The sequence below is a fragment of the Choristoneura fumiferana genome, chromosome 30, assembly GCF_025370935.1.
Source record: "Choristoneura fumiferana chromosome 30, NRCan_CFum_1, whole genome shotgun sequence".
Taxonomy (NCBI): Eukaryota; Metazoa; Arthropoda; class Insecta; order Lepidoptera; family Tortricidae; genus Choristoneura; species Choristoneura fumiferana.
In genome coordinates this window covers 8,957,617-8,977,484 of record NC_133501.1, presented here as the reverse complement: position 1 = coordinate 8,977,484, position 19,868 = coordinate 8,957,617, and the positions used below count along the sequence as shown (strand labels likewise).

Genomic DNA, 19,868 nt, shown 5'->3' with positions numbered 1-19,868 from the left:
GATGTCCGCGCAAAATCGATTCAAATGCGCCGCACGCCTGCGCCGTGGGGCTCGAGTCAGTCACTGACACTCGACATGATTAGTCAGTTAGCGTGACCAGTCTTTGTATGGGGCCAACCCCGACGTTTGGTCGGGGCTCGGACACGCGAAGTACTTAGATGCATTTGCATAATCTAGTGTATAACTGTAACGGTGACGGTACAGATGCATTGACGCATCGTATGCGCACCGTTTTTATCGCATGCCCTCCACACCGCTGCTTATAGACGCAGACGCAGACGGTGCGGAATCGCAGTGATGTGCCGTAAAAGTCAAGACTTTACGTAAAGTGGAGAGCATGCAAAAATAGTAAAACCGACAAAATAACTAACAAAAAATGGAACCGACTACAAAATCCTTGAAAATATTTTACTATGCACTAGGTACCTAATAGCTTGAAGTCGGTGCCTCAGCACGAGCCAGCAGGAATGGAACAATAGGCGTCTACCTCACCTACATTACATAGTATGGGTTTCAATCCATCCTGCTGGGTCGTGATCGCCATAGGTGCGCCTATAAAATTTGAGGTTTGCCCTCGATTTCCCTAGGATCCCATCATCAGATCTTGACTTGGTGACAATGGGACCACCTCAGAAGAGTACCCTTTCGAATATAAAAATAATTTTGAAAATCGGTCCACAATTGACTGAGTAATCGGCGAACATACAAAAAAAGGTGCGCTACGATGCGTCACTGCGATTCCGTACGTCACCGTTTTTAAGCAGCGTGACCGCTCCTTTAAGCTTTATTGCACCGACCAATAAAAAGGGCTTTCGTATTTTTGTAATACTTAATACTTTGTTTTCAAAACATTTAAGATTAGCAATTCGCTGTTCAACTTAAAAAAAAAACATTAAAATGTCAAACACCATCTCTAGTTTAGAATAGAAAATATTGCATGATACCTAATTTAACATTTTGAATTGCATTAATTTTATATTCATTTTGTTTCATTTTTATAGGAAGACATACGAAAGCGTTCATCTTCCATACGATGAGAGGTTGGTCATATTCATTAATTTATTGCGGCTTCGGGCTTCGCGGCAAACATGCTTCGTTTTCTTTAATAGTATTTTATGCAACTGTATCGTAATACGGGTCCTTAAAACACGGGTGTGGGTTTATGAAACGAGGCGTAGCCGAGTTTCATAATAGGGTCACATGAGTGTTTTAAGGCCTAATGACGTACAATTGCATACAATATTTTATCTATATCCATATATTAAATCCTCTATCATGTGTTCAAGAACCATTGAGAATAAACTGCAAGGTAGGTATGTCTGCCCCACGAGCTGCGCCCGCTGCGCGCGCGACGACCTGCTGCTGCACGTGGTCGCGGCGCCCCCCCCCCCGTGCTGTAATGATGTATGAAATCTCATTACGATACAGCCGTGTTCATAATAGAATCCAATGTCGTAATGCTGGTCATTACCTATGGTTTTTGAACGCATAATTGAGGATTTACTATATGGGTGTAGATAAACTCCTTTTATTCTTCTACTTGTGCTTTACGGCTGTTGGCAAAAAGAATCAACTGGTTGGCACCAAAAAGAAAAAAATGTGTTTTGTTTCCATCTCGCTCGTTTATTTATATTCCGGGCGAGATAGAAATGCGAAACCTCCGCGCATGCGCGAAGCTCATGTACAGTCGCGAGAGTAAGTTTTCGTTAGTATTATTTTTATTTTTGTAAATAATAAATTTAGTTTACGGTGTAAAAAGTTGTTTGGTTTAATATTGTTGTTTTGTGTTTATTTGACTTAAGATTTGTACGATTCTTAGCCTAAGCGTGTCTAAGCAAAAATACTTTTTAATGTAATAATCAGGTAGGTACCTACCTAATTCCAATTCGAAACTAAAGGCACATAATATGAAAGCTTAAATTTTATCCGAAATTGAGCTTATTGAGGGGAGTAAAAGTGGGGGAAGGGAGTAAAAGGGGGAGGAAATTGAATGTATTCTAATAAAAACGCAAACGTATTTTTGATTTCATTTTACCGATGGAAGCCGACGAAAAGTATAATTTACATACATCTTATTTATCAATATATTTTTTATCAATTAGATTAGATTGTTCTTTTAACCATAGTATTTTGAAACTGTATATTTTTCTTAACTTAGTTACATTGCTTTTTCATTTTCAGCTTCATGGCTTTGCATACTTTGTGTACATAAATTCTGTCTTTATTTTGTAATGGAGCTGAAATTAAAGGACTTTTTTAAATGAAACAATGATTTAAAAAAACGCATATTTGTATGTACAAAAATAGCTTGTGCCTGCACAGTGTTGCTCAAGTGCGGAACTTATATAAAAAAAATCTCCAGTTAAAAAAAAACTCGAAGCTCTGTGTACAACTTTAAGCCCCTAGTCTTTTGTGCCGATGCTTCAGTCACTTTGCTGCTTATTTTTATACAAATAGGTATCTCTGTTTTAATTCCAGCTTCAATTTTAATTGTTTTGTTTCATATTTGTCTAAATAACAGTGCTTAGTGATGACGTTAATTTCCATGTTTTGTGTAATAATAATATGTTGCACTAAAAACCTCATCATGTTAAAGAAAAATATTTGATTTGAAAAAATAATGATTCTTCGCTGTTGATCCGATGTGAGGCGGTGGTTCCAAGCCGGGGGGGTAATTACGTCAAAGGGGTAAAACCGTGTTTGGTGAAAGTTAACGAATGGGATGATATCAGATATACCTATTATTATAAATTACCAGTGAGAAACACCTTTGGCCTCATCGGCACTTACCATCAGGTGAGATAGCGATCAATCACGGTCAGTTTTTTATGTAAAAAAAATTTGGATTTTCTAGAGTAAATTCATGGTGACTTGGTCTTGGCCGTCGTTTTACTGTAAAAAATCCTTGTAAAAATATTAGTTCGGATTTACCCCACCACTGGCTGATTACGGATACATTTTTTTGATATGCTTTTGACGGGCAAGAATCTTTTTTTTTTTCAAATATGTTTTTCATTTATGTGTATGAGTTTGTGTGTGTTTAAGTGTTGGTTTTGCGTTTGTTGCATGTGTCGCGGCAGATCGAGAACTGGAACCAGATTTGGCCTTGGGGTGACACCAACCATTGTTGTAGGAGTAATAGGTATGTCGAATACTGAACACTGCGATAGAGTATTTAGGTACATCTACTTAATTATATCTGAAGCCGTGGTGGCCTAGTGGTTTGACCTATCGCCTCTCAAACAGAGGGTCGTGGGTTCAAACCCCGGCTCGCACCTCTGAGTTTTTCGAAATTCATGTGCGGAATTACATTTGAAATTTACCACGAGCTTTGCGGTGAAGGAAAACATCGTGAGGAAACCTGCACAAACCTGCGAAGCAATTCAATGGTGCGTGTGAAGTTCCCAATCCGCACTGGGCCCGCGTGGGAACTATGGCCCAAGCCCTCTTGTTCTGAGAGGAGGCCTGTGCCCAGCAGTGGGACGTATATAGGCTGGGATGATGAATTATATCTAGCCAATGTCAAACCAGCCGTCAAAACTCCTGTTTTGTAAATTTTTGCCTGTAGAAACTTGCTTTACTCGAGTTTGCCCACTATTCCTTTCTTCTTTCTGTATAAAAGGTTGCCTGTAAGAGATCGCTCTTAAGCAATAAGGCCGCCTATTGCTTACATTGTAATTTTCTCTCTGTTTACATGTTTTCTGTATCGCTTACTATTTCTGGTGTACAATAAGGAGTCATTGTAATGTACTGTATTGTTTGTCTGCTGGTTGACATTGATTACCTATCGTAGGTAATTTTATAGTATGTTTTTAAAGTTACCGCATAATATATATAATAGAAAAAAATATTCTGATATCATTAGATACAGTGTATAAGTTTGCTATGTTGCTATCTACCTAGTTCTAGAATAAATTTGGTTCCAGGGAATCTAACTGCCACTTAGTGGACTTCCACTTGCTTCGTGCTAACTTGGTTTTGCCGTTTGAAAGTATTGCTGATGTGAGTTGACTAACTACTAAGGTTTTTGAAAAAAAAATATATAAGGCAGGACATACCCACAAGGGGTTGAATCTCGTTCGGTGTATCAGACAAGAATTTATCGTTTAAAAAATTGATTTAATTCAGGAAACGTACTAGTGATAAAAAATAGCTAAGCCTGATGGTAAGCGATTATTTATAGAATAGTATAAAAGGTAGATTAGATACAATAAACAAAAAAACTAAAACTACGTTCAAATTAAGATATCGACACTATACTAATTACTAATTAATTTAATATTAGCAAATTGCATTGAAGTTTTGTTTACAAACTTGCATGATTTTTGTAGTGTTTTTTATAATATTATTTTAGGATTGTCTGGCCGGTAAAACTCTTTCAATAACCTCATTGCAAAGGTTTAGGTCACACGATTTTCAATTATCTAGGTACATCTAGTTCTAGTTATACAGAACAATATTCACTCATCTTATGCCACTTGCACGCTAACTGAAGAATTTAAAAAACACATTGACTTGGCTAACCTATATAATTAAATGTACATATTTCTATTCTTATTGTTAACCCTGAGTCACGTACCAGAGTGAAACCTTTGTGTTACTTCCGTCATGTTGACATTCATACGTCTGCTAAAGAAATAGCAAAATTAATTATGAAAAGGTTCCACCCTGATACGCTCGATTGTAGGTACAATGTACAACCACCTTTTTTGCGATCAGAAAGTACTTTACGCATACCTTCCGTAGAAACTTACGTGGGGAGCCCCACGTAAGGCACTTGTCCCACCGCCGACGATGAGCGAGAAGCGAGCAAAGCGAGTAACTAGAAACGAGTGGGCGAGCAGTGAAAAGCGAGTGTTCGAGCACGACGGGCGATTACTCGCTCCACTCGCTCGAGCCGGGTGGCCGCCAAGCTAACAGCGCTGAGCGAGTATCGCTGAGCTAGTTTTATAGCTCAGCGAGTTTTATAGCTCTTGTCGCTGCGACAAAAGATGTAAGAGCAAGTTCTCGCCGTCAGTGTGAACCGCCAGCGATCAACTATTAATATATGTGTCTCTTTTACTCACACAGGATCTTATATCTTTTGTTCGTTTCTTGAGCGAGAAAATAGTCGATAGCCAATCGTTTCCTCCCCGGCGGTGAGACAGCTGCCTATGTTTCTACGGAAGGTATGCGTAAAGTATTCACTTTAGGGATCATATCCACTAAAAAAAAAGTATACGCGTTGAATTGAGAACCTCCTCCGTTTTTTTTGTCTGCTAATAACCTAACCAACAAAAATTTGGAAAACCCCGGACTTTGTCACTTCAAAGATCAATATCTCAAAAACGGCTGAACCAATTTTAATGAAACATGTCTAAGAACCATCGCTAAATCGGTCCACCCGCTTAAGAGCTACGCTGCCACAGACAGACAGACTTAGCGATCAAACTTATAACACCCCTCTTTTTGGGGTTAAAAACACATCAGCGTTAGTCCACTCTGCCGTTATGGGAGCGCCATGGAACCGCATACATTTAACCATGACGCTCCCCGACTGTAAAACCACCTAACCTTACTTATCAAATGCAGGGTAAACTTCATGAAATACGAAAAGCCGCCAGTCTCGCTGGATCACCTGCAGAACTCTGATGTGTACAAGCTGATCCACAACATGGAGTCTGCGCCTGCGCGTCGCGTGGACATGCTCACGCCAGTCGTCGCGGAAGCTGACTATCGGGAGGTGCGGTAAATAGACTTTAAGGTTCATAGACTACGAGGTTGATAGATTATAAGATTGATAGACAATGAGGTTGATAGTCTACGAAGCTATGTATATGTAGTTTTGTATGTATAGCTGGACATCTGTAATAACACAAAGGCTACTGTTTTTTCCGATATTCCCACGGGATCAGGAAAAAACCTCAGGTTTTCAACCGCTAGTATCAGACGCATATCAAAGTTCAATATCTCAAAAACGGCTGAACCGATTTTGACAATACATATCTAAGAACCATCGCTAAAAAACCTGCTCTGAAATTTAAAAAAAACCGCATTCAAATCGGTCCACCCGTTTAGGAGCTACAGTGCCACAGACAGACACACAGACACACATAGCGGTCAAGCTAACCATAACCCCCATACTTCTCGTTGCGTAAACTACCAAATTGGCTTGGGAATTCCTGCTGCTGCCAGTGCTGATGGTTTACGCATGCAAAGCCACGGGTAAACACTATATAGACTATAAAATTGATAAATGGTTCATTCTAGGCATTGCTTTACACTCCACACTCCATACAAATAATTTACGCCGTTGCTATCGAATACGGTCACTGTAAGCTCATGGTTGTGGTACTGATAGCCGAGTGGTTGGAGAACCTGACTAAGTATAAAGCTGGGTTCGGGTTCGATTCCCAGCCGGGCAGATGTTTGTATGAATAATACGAATGTTTGTTCTCGGGTCTTGAAATGTTTAATATGTATGTAAGGTAGGTATATATTTCTACTAGCTGTTTCGCCCGCGTGAATTTGGTTACCGCGAGCTGTTGCTGATCGGGAACAGCAGGGCTACTACGGAACTCCAACTCGAAGTTGTATCGTACCGTCCCTCTCGCTCTCGTAACAGTATAAGTGTCAGAGGGACCGCATGACACGAACTTTAAGTTTCGAGTTTCGTAGTAGCCGTGCTGTGCATTTTTCCGGGTTAAACAGTAGCCTATATCACTTTCTGACCCATGAACTATCTCTATGCCAAATAACACGTCGATCCGTCGCTCCGTTTCGACGTGAAAGAGGGACAAACATACAAATATACAAACACACACACTTTCGCATTTATAATATTAGTATGGATTGCTGACATGAGACAAAAGGACACCAAGGCGGTTCTGCGCCAACATCCGCAGACTTCTCTTGTCTGGCCTGTGGGCGAACATGTCGCTCTCGCATCGGTCTGGTCAGCCACCAAAGACGTTGTGCACAGGCAACACGCCAGAACTCGTCTGAACCAGACCCGTAGGCCTGATGATGATGATGGATATAAGTATATGTATGTTTATCCGTTCCTACTACCTACCCATAGTAAAAGTTTTCCTTAGTTTGGGACTAGGTCAATTATTGTCCCATGAACAAATATATCACTAAATTCCAACCTTGCCACTCTCTCTTGTCATTTTTTATACTTACAGTTGTTTATACTTACATAAATTACGAAGTACCTAGGTTATTAAGGTTCAGTTCTAGTTCGTTGAATGCTTTAGTGATCATTCAATTCTAAAAATAACGTATTTTTTTACAGAAATGCCGGTCTATGACTCCAAGTGTGATGTAAATTGAGCGGAAGATTATTTTTCTGTCTTTGTTATTGTTCTTTGTATTTTGTATAAACAACCTTCGTTTTGTGTAGACCTGGTTCACTTTGTTATTCTTCCTTGTATCATGGATTTTTAAATAAATACACTGTTCAAATATAATTTGTTTTTATTTCATTTTTTAATTATGTAATAAGTCTTGTAAGCAAAATTGAGAAGACGGACGATAAAGGTCCAAACTCCACTTAACATAATTAAAAAAAAATATCACAAATATTTCCTTTATAATATGTAGTTTTATTGCCGACTGTACCTATTCCTACTAAATTGTTTCAGGCACATTAAAATATGCTTTATTTAATTTTTAACCAACAATGTATAACACAGTTTGAAATTATTTTAACAATTATTTAAATCTTAAGAATTTCTACGTGCCTGTTTATTCTTGAATTAAAATTAAAATATCGTTCATCTAGTTTGTTACAATCTAGTGTTTTTATATATAGCTTAAATATCTTTTGATTTGACAGCTCTGACAGCCTTCATGATTTGACTTGACATTATCAAGGTCACAAATCACGTCAAGTTGCAGATCCCATGTCGGTTTGTTTGTTATTATTCTAGAAAATACATAAAACCCAACAATTGCGCAATTCAAATTTGTAAAACGAGTGTTGTTTGGCATATTTGGGGCCAAAATGTTCTCTACCAAGGTAAGCGAAGTGCCTTAACTGTGTATTTGATGAAATAAGCGCTTGTTTTTCGGTATTAGTTCTTATCATAATTTAAGTACAAGTGCTTGTACTTTTTCATTCTAAGGAAGGTCGTAGGGAGTATTAATTGCTTATTACTACTACTTATTACTACTACTGTTCACGATAAGCATTAATATGGTAAGAAAAAAAGAAAGAAAGAAAGAAGAACATTTAGTCTAGATAACGCTAAATAGGATGAAATCTTATTGGTTTGAGAATATTTTAGTTTCTTTCCTATTTACCGTAACTAAAACTATTTGAAAGCTCACAATATCAAACCACTCCTGTACATTGATACAAATAATCGAAAATTTCAAATAACGACGCATTAAAAAAAAAATTAATAGTTTTTAAAACTCACTTAACATGTCCTACGATCGATTTAATTTCAGTTCAATTTCGATACTTCCGTGTGACTTAAGAATTGAATGAATTCAAATTAAAATTCTTTATAGACAAAATCGCGCAGTACAGGCTAGTTCATCATATTTTCCTCAATTGTTAATAACTATAGGTTTATCTTCATTAATAGAGGTCATTGGATTTTCCAATTTATGACTACACTGTTCATAAAGGAAAATTAGTTATTGTTGCATTTGCTACAACAAGTTCCTCATTGTGTTATTTCTTAAATATAGATTCCAACTGAAAGGTAGTTAAAAATATTGCAAATATAAAAACTATACACATACACGCACCACAAGCACAATACAAGCATCACGCCTGTATTCTCAAATGGGGTAGGCAGAGGACACGAAAAATTACCGCTTCGGAGCCACTTTTAGCAATTTTACAATAGTGACAGGTTGCTAGCCTGTCGCCTACGGCAGAGTTTCTCAAACTAATGGCTCCACATACCCCTGTTAAAGTTTCTTGACGATAGCGAACCCCCCCCCCCCCCCCCAAAAGAAAATAATAAAATTGACTAAAAATAAAATTACAAAAAGACTCCAAAAACCATCTTAATCATCTTGCTAGCCTTGCTGCCTGGTGGTTTTTGGAGTCACGTAAACCTTGTTGCGAACCCCCTACCGTCGAACCCCTAGGGGTTCGCGTACCCCACTTTGAGTAACCCTGGCCTACGGTATACCTTAAGCCTATATCCTTTGTCGCCTCTTACAACATCCACGGAAGAAATGGAGAGGTCTAATTCTAATCCAACACCACACGGGTAAAAACTATACTGTGTTTTTATTGATTTCTGCTAATCTAGAAAAAAATATTCATCCTGTCCTACTCAGCATTATGCTGTCAGCGGCCGTTTCACTTTTGTGGGGGCACACAAAATCGTATATTTTTATTTTTGTATTTGTTTTTTGTTTTATTTGGTTTTACTGTTTATTGTTTTTTGTTTTGATTTTGTTGTATTTGTGTGAATAATTTGAATAAACGTCTTCTTTCTTTCTTTTTCCTATTATTATGAATGCGAAAGTTTGTGTGTATGTTTGCACTCCTTCAAGCTAAAACTTAAACAGCTGGATGGATTTGGATGAAATTTGGTATGTAATTAGTTGGACATCTGCAATAACACATAGGCTACTTTTTATCCTGATATTCCCCCAATATTGAGATAAAATCTCAACCGCTAAGTTTAGTCATGAAATTTGGCAGGAACATTGTATATGCAACATTAATGAAATCCACAGTGTAATTTTAGGGAATTCCCATGGGATTTTATTAAAATCCCAGAAGTACAATTTAAGGGCCAGTACAGACATACGCATACCAACTGCAACGTAACTACCAACTGCCCATACATTTCAATTGCAGTCAGAGTGCAGTTGTGCCGACTGTACATAATCAAACTGCAAAGCAAAACTTATGGACAGTCGGCAGTTGCGGGTATGTTGCAGTAGGAATCTGTCTGTACTGGTCCTAACTGTCAGTACTAATGGTTTACAAATCAACGCTCGCAAAAACAGCTCCTGGCGACATACCTGCGCAGTGAGCGAAATACGGGCCAAATTGGCGGCGGAGCAGTGGGGGACGCGGGAGGGGGCGTGGAGCGCGCGCGGCCGTCACGCCATTGGCTTGTTAGTTGACAGATGCGCAAACGTATCCCCTCCACTAGCCACCCAGAGCTCTTTTTACGTGCGTTGACTTGTACGAATGTGAAGTCATAGGTAGTCTAGTAAATAATAAACAGTTTTGATGTTTAACAGTTAGAAGTCTTAGTGAACCTTGGTGAGACCCCCGACCAGAAGATATTGGAGAAGACGATAAATGAATTGAAATCACAGGATGGTGTAAAACAGGTAGGATGTTTTTCATCCTTTAAACTACATTATAAGAACTTTAGTTTTAAGTGCTCTTTGTTTAGCATGGGAGCAATTTAAAAAAAAACAAGTGCGACTCGGACTCGCGCACGAAGGGTTCCGTACCATTGCACCAAAATACCATGCAAAAAAAGCAAAAAAAAACAAGTTTGTTGTATGGTAGTCCCCTTAAATATTAAAATTATTTTAATTTTATTATTTATTTCTCAAAATGATTATGCAACTGAATATTCTGTGAATATTTCAAGCGGCTACCTGTTGCCGTTATTAATGTCGAGCAAAAAAGGCAAAAACAATCGCGCTTGTTGTATGGGAGCCCCCCTTAAATATTTATTTTATTCTGTTTTTAGTATTTGTTGTTATAGCGACCACAGTAATACATAATCTGTGAAAATTTCAAGTGTCTAACTATTACGGGTCAAGAGATAGAGCCCTGTGACAGACGGACTGACAGACAGACAGACAGCGGAGTCTCAGTAATAGGGTTCCGTTGGCACTCTTCGGATACGGAACCCTTAAAAAACTATTAATTGGCTCATTTTGCTGCCCCTTTTCCTCAAAACTACACTTGTGCCAAGCTGGGTGCATACCTCGACATAGCATACCTCGTTGAGTTTCTTGCCGGATTCTTCTCAGCAGAGGTTTTTCCGAACCGGTGGTAGATTTTTTTTGACATTCATGAGTGCTTGTATAGCCTAAATTGAATAAAGATATTTCGACTTTGACTTTGACTTTGGGTCGCATTGCTAGTAAATTTTTAAGAAGGTTTATAAACCTTCCAACAATTTTACTAATATTATAAATGCGAAACTTTGTAAGTCTGTTTGTCGGCTTGTTTGATTATCACGTCTAAACCACTGATCACTGAACCCATTTAGATGAAATTTAGTGTACAGTCACCAGCATTAATATCTGCCACAGCGGAGCGTGCAAAAATATCTGACACGTCCTTCCGGCCTTAGAAATAGAGTCGTATCAGATATTTATGCACGCTTGTTGTGTCATATATTGGTGCTGGTGACTGTACCGATGGTTTGAGTCCCGAGAAAAGACATTCAATAGATGTCATCCCGGAAAATTTCGAAATTCCGAAATAATAACGATAGTCGAATTCCACGAAATCGAGCCGCGGGCAACAGCTAGTGTAAAAATGAAACTTATTTATTATATTTTTAGATTTCCTGGAGCAACCAACCGTATACTGATCAAACAAATAACACACAAGCAAATAATACAAATAATTTGACTATGCTATTTTTGCAGGCTGAATTCAAGAATGGTGCATTTGTGGTGGACACTGTGCTGCCGAGCTCCGTGGTCCTGGACATGGTCTCCAGAAGTTCAGGAAAAAGAGCTGTTCTGCAAGGATTTGGAGGTAACTTGCTTTGTTATGATACCTGTGTGCCTAAAGCAGGGGCGGCGCAGGAGCAGGACCTAAATTTGGCGTGGACAAGATAAACGGCTGAACCGATTTTGATAAAACATGTCTAAGAACCATTGCTAGAAAACCTGCTTTCACATAAACCGCATTCAAATCGGTCCACCCGTTTAAGAGCTACGGTGCCACAGACGGACACACATAGCGGTCAAAAATATACATTGGGGGTTAAAAATAGGTAGATTGTGTTTCATCCAATTTCAAAGTTTACAGTTTAGCAATTGTTTTACATGAATTTTGATTTTATATATACCTGCTGAGCCAGCAATGTTGCATTTTTGTTAGTTTTCTCGTTTATTCCATAAATATTAAAAATGCGGTCTGATAGAACTGTTCTTAATATATTAGTTAATGTGTCTACTCCAATAATTATTTGTTATAGGGGCCAATCAACTTTTTTACCGACACTAATCTGTCCGCGACATTTTTCAAACAATTGCAGATTTTTGTAAGTAAACATGTTTTTTCTGTAATTTTAATAGATGGTGTATATGAATATGCCATCCTACGTAAGTTCAACCTATTAAACCGTGAAATATCTTGGTGGATGTACGATTTTTTGGTAACGCCAGAGACAATTTTGGTAACGCAGGAGACGCCCAAAGTATCGGTAAAATAGTTGATTGGCCCATAGACTTTTATATTCCTTAAAAAAGTCTGCCCTTCTAGACACGCAGTCAGCAGTGGCCATGATATCCAGCCCGGACTCCAGCATCCTCGGCGTGATCCGTCTGCAGCAGCAGGGGGCGGCGCTGGCGGCCGACGGCAGCGTGGACGGCCTGCCGCCCGGCAAGCACGGGCTGCATCTCAGGGAGGCGGGGGATCTTAGCCAGGTAGGTGGTTAGATAGGTAGGGGGCTAGGCTAGGGAGGCGGGGCACCTTAGCCAGCTAAGGGGTTAGATAGGTAGGGGGCTAAGCTAGGGAGGTGGGGGATCTTAGCCAGGTAGGTGGTTAGATAGGTAGGGGGCTAGGCTAGGGAGGCGGGGCACCTTAGCCAGCTAAGGGGTTAGATAGGTAGGGGGCTAGGCTAGGGAGGCGGGGCACCTTAGCCAGCTAAGGGGTTAGATGGGTAGGGGGCTAAGCTAGGGAGGCGGGGCACCTTAGCCAGCTAAGGGGTTAGATGGGTAGGGGGCTAAGCTAGGGAGGCGGGGGACCTTAGCCAGGTAGGTGGTTAGATAGATAGGGGGCTAGGCTAGGGAGGCGGGGCACCTTAGCCAGCTAAGGGGTTAGATGGGTAGGGGGCTAAGCTAGGGAGGCGGGGGACCTTAGCCAGGTAGGTGGTTAGATAGATAGGGGGCTAGGCTAGGGAGGCGGGGCACCTTAGCCAGCTGAGGGGTTAGATATGTAGGGGGCTAAGCTAGGGAGGCGGGGGACCTTAGCCAGGTATTGGGGGGGGGGGGAGCTTAGGCAGACAGATCTTAGCTAGGTAGCCAGATAGGGAGGAGAGGCTTAAGTAAGCAATGGGCTTAGCCAGGTGGAATGGGTACCTTATTCAGACAGGGGGCACGCCAAGTTCTTAACTAGGTTGGAGGAGACCTTAGCTAGGTAGGGTTGACAATTGTGTTTTGTTTCTTTTCTTTTGTACAAATAAAGAGTGTAAACATACACACACCCTTTAAGAGATTGTTAAGCTCGTTATTTACAGAACTCTAAGATTTAGAAATAGAAATAGAAATCATTTATTCGTGACAAAGTAGTGTAGCCAGATAGGAAGGGACCTTAGGAAGGTGGAGGGCCTTAGCCAAGTAGGAGAGGCTAATCAAGGTCGAAAGGGCTTAGCCAGGCAGGGGTCCTTAGCAAGGTTGGCGAAACATAGCCAGGTAAGGGGGGAACCGTGGTCAGGTAAAGGGGGGGCTTGTAGCTCAGACTAGTACTGAAGGACGTAACGGAAATGGACCGAGAGAGTCAAAGCGGCTACGGCTAGAGCCTTTCGGCGGTTTAAGACAATTAGGAATAACCACAATATGTTATTTATTTATTTTAGGGAGGGAGGGAGGGAGGGAGAGAGAGAGAGAGAGAGAGAGATTTATTTACACAATTCATTTATTACTGACAAAGTAGTGTAGCATAACAAAAAGATATTAAAAAGTTGTATGTCAATTTGGGATGTTGGGCTTTACGAGGTTAATTGGAGCCGTTGTTTTTAGGGTTGCGCAGGGCTAGGGGGCCACTACAACCCCGCGGGGGCCCCGCACGGCGCCCCCGACTCGGAACACCGCCACGCAGGCGACCTAGGCAACATAGAGGCCGATGAGAGGGGAAGAGCGACGTTCAGGATCGTTGGACATGGAGTTACCGTAAGTAGATATAAAAAAACGGCCAAGAGCGTGTCGGACACGTCCAAGCCCCTGTTACACCGGCGTGACAATGAGGTATTCTCAACTCTTGATTTTGCCATACCCTGCAGGGCTGCTACGAAATTTGAAAATCGAAGTTCATATTGTACCATATCTAAAATACAAACTGAATAGATACACAGAAAAATCTGAAAAAAAGACCAGCGCTGGGAATTGAACCCAGGTCCTCAGCATTCCGTGCTGCGTGGCATATCCCTACACCACCACTGTTTGTTTATTTTTTAGTCAGCGACACTAGCGACATCTTAATTTAATTTGATTTCTTAATAGCGACATCTCTTGTCCGGGTGAGCGGTTAGTTCCAATGGGGTGTTGAAAGTTTCTCGATGAGGGCTACAACATAGATGTCGCTGCTTAAGTGACTAAAAAGAATTAAACAAGTTGAGATTATGTGGGGCATAGGAGAAATTCGTGTCTGTACTCCTGTCCAGTGGTGGTGTAGGGGTATGGCACAAGCTTTGCTTACTTTGGGACAGTCTATTGTTGACATTGGTGTCAAGTGTCCCATGATATTTATTTATCCACAAATGTTTATACTAACCGCACTCCGTCGTCAGATAGCGGAGATAATCGGGCGGTCCATCGCCATCACGGAGAGGGCTGATGACCTGGGGCGGGGCTCTTCGCCGGCGTCCAAGATAGACGGAGACAGTGGCCCACCGTACGTATTGCTTTTTCTATACGCTTACACAACGCGTTACTTCTGATTTCCGTTAACACGAAAGGTGCCCCCAGATGCAGTCGCTCGTTGCTCGTTTGAAGCGACAAATCTGACGTGACCCCGTTTTGAAGGTGGTTTTGATCCCGCCCGAAAAAGTAGCGTCAAGTCGCCGCGTCGAGCAGCAGCGATAAGGTGGCTGCTTGCAGGAATGGTCTTGGTCTTGGAAGCTGATTTCTTAATCTCATTTAGTAGCAGTCGTGGCAGTGGTACAAATGAAAGTAATTGGAGTGAATGAAAAAAAGTGTTTTCGCCGAAAAAGATTCCAAAAAACCAATCTTAATTTGATTGCTTAGAAACGATATCTCTTGTCCGGGTGAGCGGTTAGTTCCAAAGGAATGCCGAAAAAGTTTGAGGGCTTACGGCATAGATGTCGCTAGCGTCGCTGCTTAAGTGACTAAGTAAGAAACACAAGCTGAGATATGAGGTGCATAGGGAAATTCGTGTCGGTACCGTTGACCATCAGTGGTGTAGCGGTATAGCACGCGGTACGGATTACCGAGGACCAGAGTTCGATTCCCAGTGATGGTCTTATTTTTCTGTTTTTTCTGTGCATCTATATTTCAGTTTGTATTTTCAATTTCGGTTTTACGGGATGACCGTAAAAGTAAAAATTTGGAATTGAAATAAAAAATACAAAAAGATTCCAAAAAACCAATCTGAAATTGAAGAGGTTTTTTTTTTCAACGATAAAGCTCAATATTTTCATGATTGTTTTTTTTTTGGAGTCTTTTTGTATTTTTTATTTCAACTCCAAATTTGTTACTTTTACGGGTATCCCGTGAAACCATATCGAAAATACAAACTGAGACATGGATGCACAGAAAAACGAGAAAAAGAGACCAGCGCTGGGAATCGAACCCAGGTCCTCAGCAATCCGTGCTGCGTGCTATAACCCCTACACCACCGCTGGACAGGAATCTAGACACGAATTTTTCCTATGCATACATATCTCAGGTTGCTTATTTCTACTACGCTACTTATGCAGCAGCACTAGCGACATCTATGTTCCGCTCTCATAGAGACACTCACACTCTTTCGGAACCAACCGCTCACCCAGACAAGAGATGCCCAACATTTTCAGCTTTATCGCTATATGTCACGTCACCAGATTTGACACTGGAACGAGCGTCGAGCGATTTCATGTTAAAACTGTCCCAACTCCTAACTTTTAGTGGATATCCGTGTGGTGTTTTTCCGTTGCCTAGTATCCATAGTACAAGCTTTGCTTAGTTTGGGACTAGGTCAATTGGTGTCAAGTGTCCCATGATATATTATTTATTATTTATTTATTTATTATATGTAACCCGTAAAATGATACTTCTATTTTTTTTTATTTCTAATAAGTAACTCAGGAGACGTTACTATGGCAACAAGCTACACTATATACTGGCAAGAATTATAGATAGATAGATAGAATCATTTATTCATATATAAACAATTACAATTTACACAATACAATAAATGCGCCAAACTGGAGTGACCAGTTTGTTGGCGCGCCGCGCTCAATAGTAGATTATTGTCGTGGCCTGGAAGTAGGCAATTGCTGGCTGAGTATGAGTATTAAACGGACGAGCTTGCGAGTCCGTTTAACTAATACGAAGCCAGCAATTGCTATTCCAGCCGAGACTAATATAAAGCTTTTCTCAAAAATGGTAAATAATTCTGAAATAGAATAAACTTTTTCTCAAAATATATTATAAAGTTTAATTTTATTATAATATTTTTCTTATGCTTTCCGCCTTTTTTCATTAAAAATGAACTGCAGGTGTATTTTTCCACCGAAAACACCACAAGCTATTTCAGACCCAATAGAAAAAGTCCGGAGTTCCAACAAAATATCTGATACCGGCCATTAGACTTGGGCTGTATACGACTTGTGCCAACATTTCCATGGCCTTTTAACTTTAAAAAAAAAGTGACTGATTGCAGGCGCGCTAATTCATTATTGTCGAGCTAGCGCGCCTGCAATCTTTTTAATTTTTTAATTTTTCGCTGACCATAAACTATGCACTTCACCTTCTGATATGTAAAGAATAATGTCAACTTTTACGGACATTTTTGAGAAAATCACATTACTTAATTGTTTACGAAGTTTGAGTTATTCTAATGCTAATGATATTAACATTTTAGTGAAGACATGCATAGCCGAGTTAAATTAACAACGACTTTTGCTACTTGGTATACACCACTAATAGTGCATTTTTAAGTTTAGTCTTAAAGGCTGCTTTACTTATATTATCATACGGAAACCTTATGGTATTAAAAATTCGAGGAGTCAAATAGTCCAATGTTCTTTCACCGTAGTAATTACAACTTTTTGGTTCAACATAATGCGGCCTCTTGTCAGGTCTCAGTGACCTAGTGTTAAGGTGTCGCGGCCTCTTGTGGTCGTTACAATTGTACTGGTCAACGGCCACAAGATACCTAAACTTTTCTTGGACGGGGAGGACCCTACACACCCCATATAGTTGATCGTAATTATCTTTGTGTTTAAGTCTCACCCTTTTACTCACAAGCTGCTGAATTATAAAAACCTCGCCACGTTGCGGAAAACCAATAGAACTAATTTCTTGTACTGGTAACACTGAATTCAATTGTCAACTGTCTCTTGCTGTCAAAGTTTAACGTTTGCGCGTGGTATTTTAAAGTGTTATTTTGTGTTTTTGTGCGTTCAAATGCCGAAGATTATCCATAGCCTTGGAAGGAACTAATTCACAATGTATAAGTATTTGTTAAGTGTTCGTAAGCCGTGGTGGCCTAGTGGTTTGACCTATCGCCTCTCAAACAGAGGGTCGTGGGTTCAAACCCCGGCTCGCACCTCTGAGTTTTTCGAAATTCATGTGCGGAATTACATTTGAAATTTACCACGAGCTTTGCGGTGAAGGAAAACATCGTGAGGAAACCTGCACAAACCTGCGAAGCAATTCAATGGTGCGTGTGAAGTTCCCAATCCGCACTGGGCCCGCGTGGGAACTATGGCCCAAGCCCTCTTGTTCTGAGAGGAGGCCTGTGCCCAGCAGTGGGACGTATATAGGCTGGGATGATGATGATGAAGTATTTGTTATAGAAAAAGTCTGAGGGATGAGAAAATAATAAAATATTCCTTTAAATAACATCACCGACACCGTTGTCAATATTTATTTATTTAATCGTATGGCATACATTTAAAATAGGCTTATAACCATATCTATCGCCATCTTTATCCATCGTTGTCAATATGAGTGGTAGGTATCGTATAGTGAGTGTAAAGAATGTTGTAATATAAAAACGTAGAAGTGCTGCCCTCGCGTCAGGTTTTTTATATTCCTGGTCAGCCTTTAAAAAGTTGATTGCCATAGTATGGGGGTCGATCAACTTTTTCATATCACTATTTACTATTGTTATGTACGGTCTCCTGTGTCACTCTTTAAACCGTAAGTATATAGGATTAAAATTTGCCAAACATGCATTTTTGTGGTAGTTTTAAGACCCTTCTATAATTGAAAGAAAGTAAGAAAGAAGACATTTATTCACTTACACAGAAGACACAGATATACAGCAAAATTAACGCAAATAAAATAAAAAAATACAGAAAAACACATGAAAATATTAAATACAATATACACAATGTTGTGTGTCCCCGCGAAAGTGAAACGGTCGCTGACTCAGCATTATGCTGAAGCGTTAAACGCCTGCAGCGCTGATTTTCTTGGTCAATTAATAAGCATGTTAGTATAATATGACACAAGATTTCTTCTACCAAACTGTACTACTTTTGTCCCCTCGCTAACGGCGCATAATAACATCAAGAAATATTTGATCCATCCATTTACTGTTGTTTCCACAGGATAGCTTGCGGCATCATAGCGCGTTCGGCGGGCGTCTTCGAGAACCCTAAACGCATATGCGCGTGCGACGGCGTCGTCGTGTGGGACGAGCGGGACAGACCGCTGGCGGGAAAGGGACGGAGAGTGGACAGCTGCTGCAAGAAAGACGGGGACAAAAAAGGGGAGCAAAAGCCTTGTTGTAAAGTTTAATGGAGTATTTTTAACCCCCGGCGCAAAAGGGTGCTCGACTTGGCGGGGGCACTTGCGTGCCCCCAAATTAATTATCGTGCTCTCTTATTTAGCTGCAGTACCATGCTCAGTTCAATTGGATACCAACAAGAGGTCCAAAAATCATTTATAAATTTCAAAGTATACTTGCATTGCAATCATACAAACAACCATACAATAAATACTTGTAATATAGTGGTGAAAGAACTAAGTTCATTAGGTAAGATGTAAATAATTATGTATGTAAATATTTTGAGTTTGTTATTATTTATTAAAATAAATAAATTGGGATAAATATGTTTCTGTGTGTCATTTAAAAACTCGGCGAGCACTCTTATTTATTTATTTAATTCAGAAACAAACAGTCGTTTACAAACGTTCGTTTTTTAAACTATGACATATAGTTTAGAGCTAGAGTTTCCTTTACATTTTAAATTGCAGTGTATATCTAACGAAATAATAATAATTATTATTATTATCTAAGAATTCACAGCGAAGAAAAGCCGTATGCATGCCATGTAATGTATGTGGCTTCAGATTTTGTCAAAAAGGTACCCTGAATTCTCATGTAAGTTCATAGTGGAGAAAAACCGTACAACTGTACTTTATGTGCCTTCAAATTTAGAAGAAGCGATTTACTAAAACCGGCCAAAAGCGTGTCGGACACGCCCAAAATAGGGTTCCGTAGCCATTACGAAAATAATAAGTAATATTTTTCTAAGGATTTCGTATTTTATACGGAATCTTCCAAGTTTACTTGTAGGTATATTTTATACCTTAGGCTGCTAAGTATTTATTCTTAAACTACTAATAATTCTCAAGCAAACTTAGCCGTTATAGTTTTCCTTGAAAGTTTGATATATTGTATTGTATTCTAAAACTCCTTATTGTACATAAAAACACATGAAAATAACATAACACAGGATAATAAGATGTACAAAGGCGAACTACTACCACCATTACACTATACACCATATACTTACTACCATTCTGAATTT

At 39.9% G+C, this 19,868-nt stretch overlaps 2 protein-coding genes and 1 pseudogene across 3 annotated transcripts in view; 2 read left to right on the top strand and 1 right to left on the bottom strand.

Annotated features, from left to right (window-relative positions):
- LOC141444513 (uncharacterized) overlaps positions 1–7,421 on the top strand; it is a 36,108-nt pseudogene extending 28,687 nt beyond the window's left edge.
- The window catches only part of LOC141444833 (uncharacterized), a 337,995-nt gene that overhangs the window by 60,456 nt on the left and 257,671 nt on the right, over positions 1–19,868 (bottom strand). The gene's annotated exons all lie outside the window — the stretch shown is intronic.
- LOC141444848 (copper chaperone for superoxide dismutase-like) lies at positions 7,858–19,169 on the top strand. The gene is made up of 7 exons (XM_074110567.1): positions 7,858–8,002; positions 10,207–10,299; positions 11,584–11,695; positions 12,428–12,591; positions 13,906–14,055; positions 14,673–14,776; positions 18,663–19,169. Exons 1-7 carry the CDS (start codon positions 7,988–7,990, stop codon positions 18,850–18,852), a joined length of 828 nt encoding a protein of 275 aa, XP_073966668.1. The 5' UTR covers positions 7,858–7,987; the 3' UTR covers positions 18,853–19,169.

Excerpts from the sequence above, each read along its gene's own strand:
- LOC141444848 (XM_074110567.1), top strand. Across the intron at positions 14,056-14,672 it reads TCGTTGGACATGGAGTTACC|ATAGCGGAGATAATCGGGCG; the intron begins GTAAGTAGATAT and ends CTCCGTCGTCAG. Across the intron at positions 14,777-18,662 it reads GACGGAGACAGTGGCCCACC|GATAGCTTGCGGCATCATAG; the intron begins GTACGTATTGCT and ends TTGTTTCCACAG.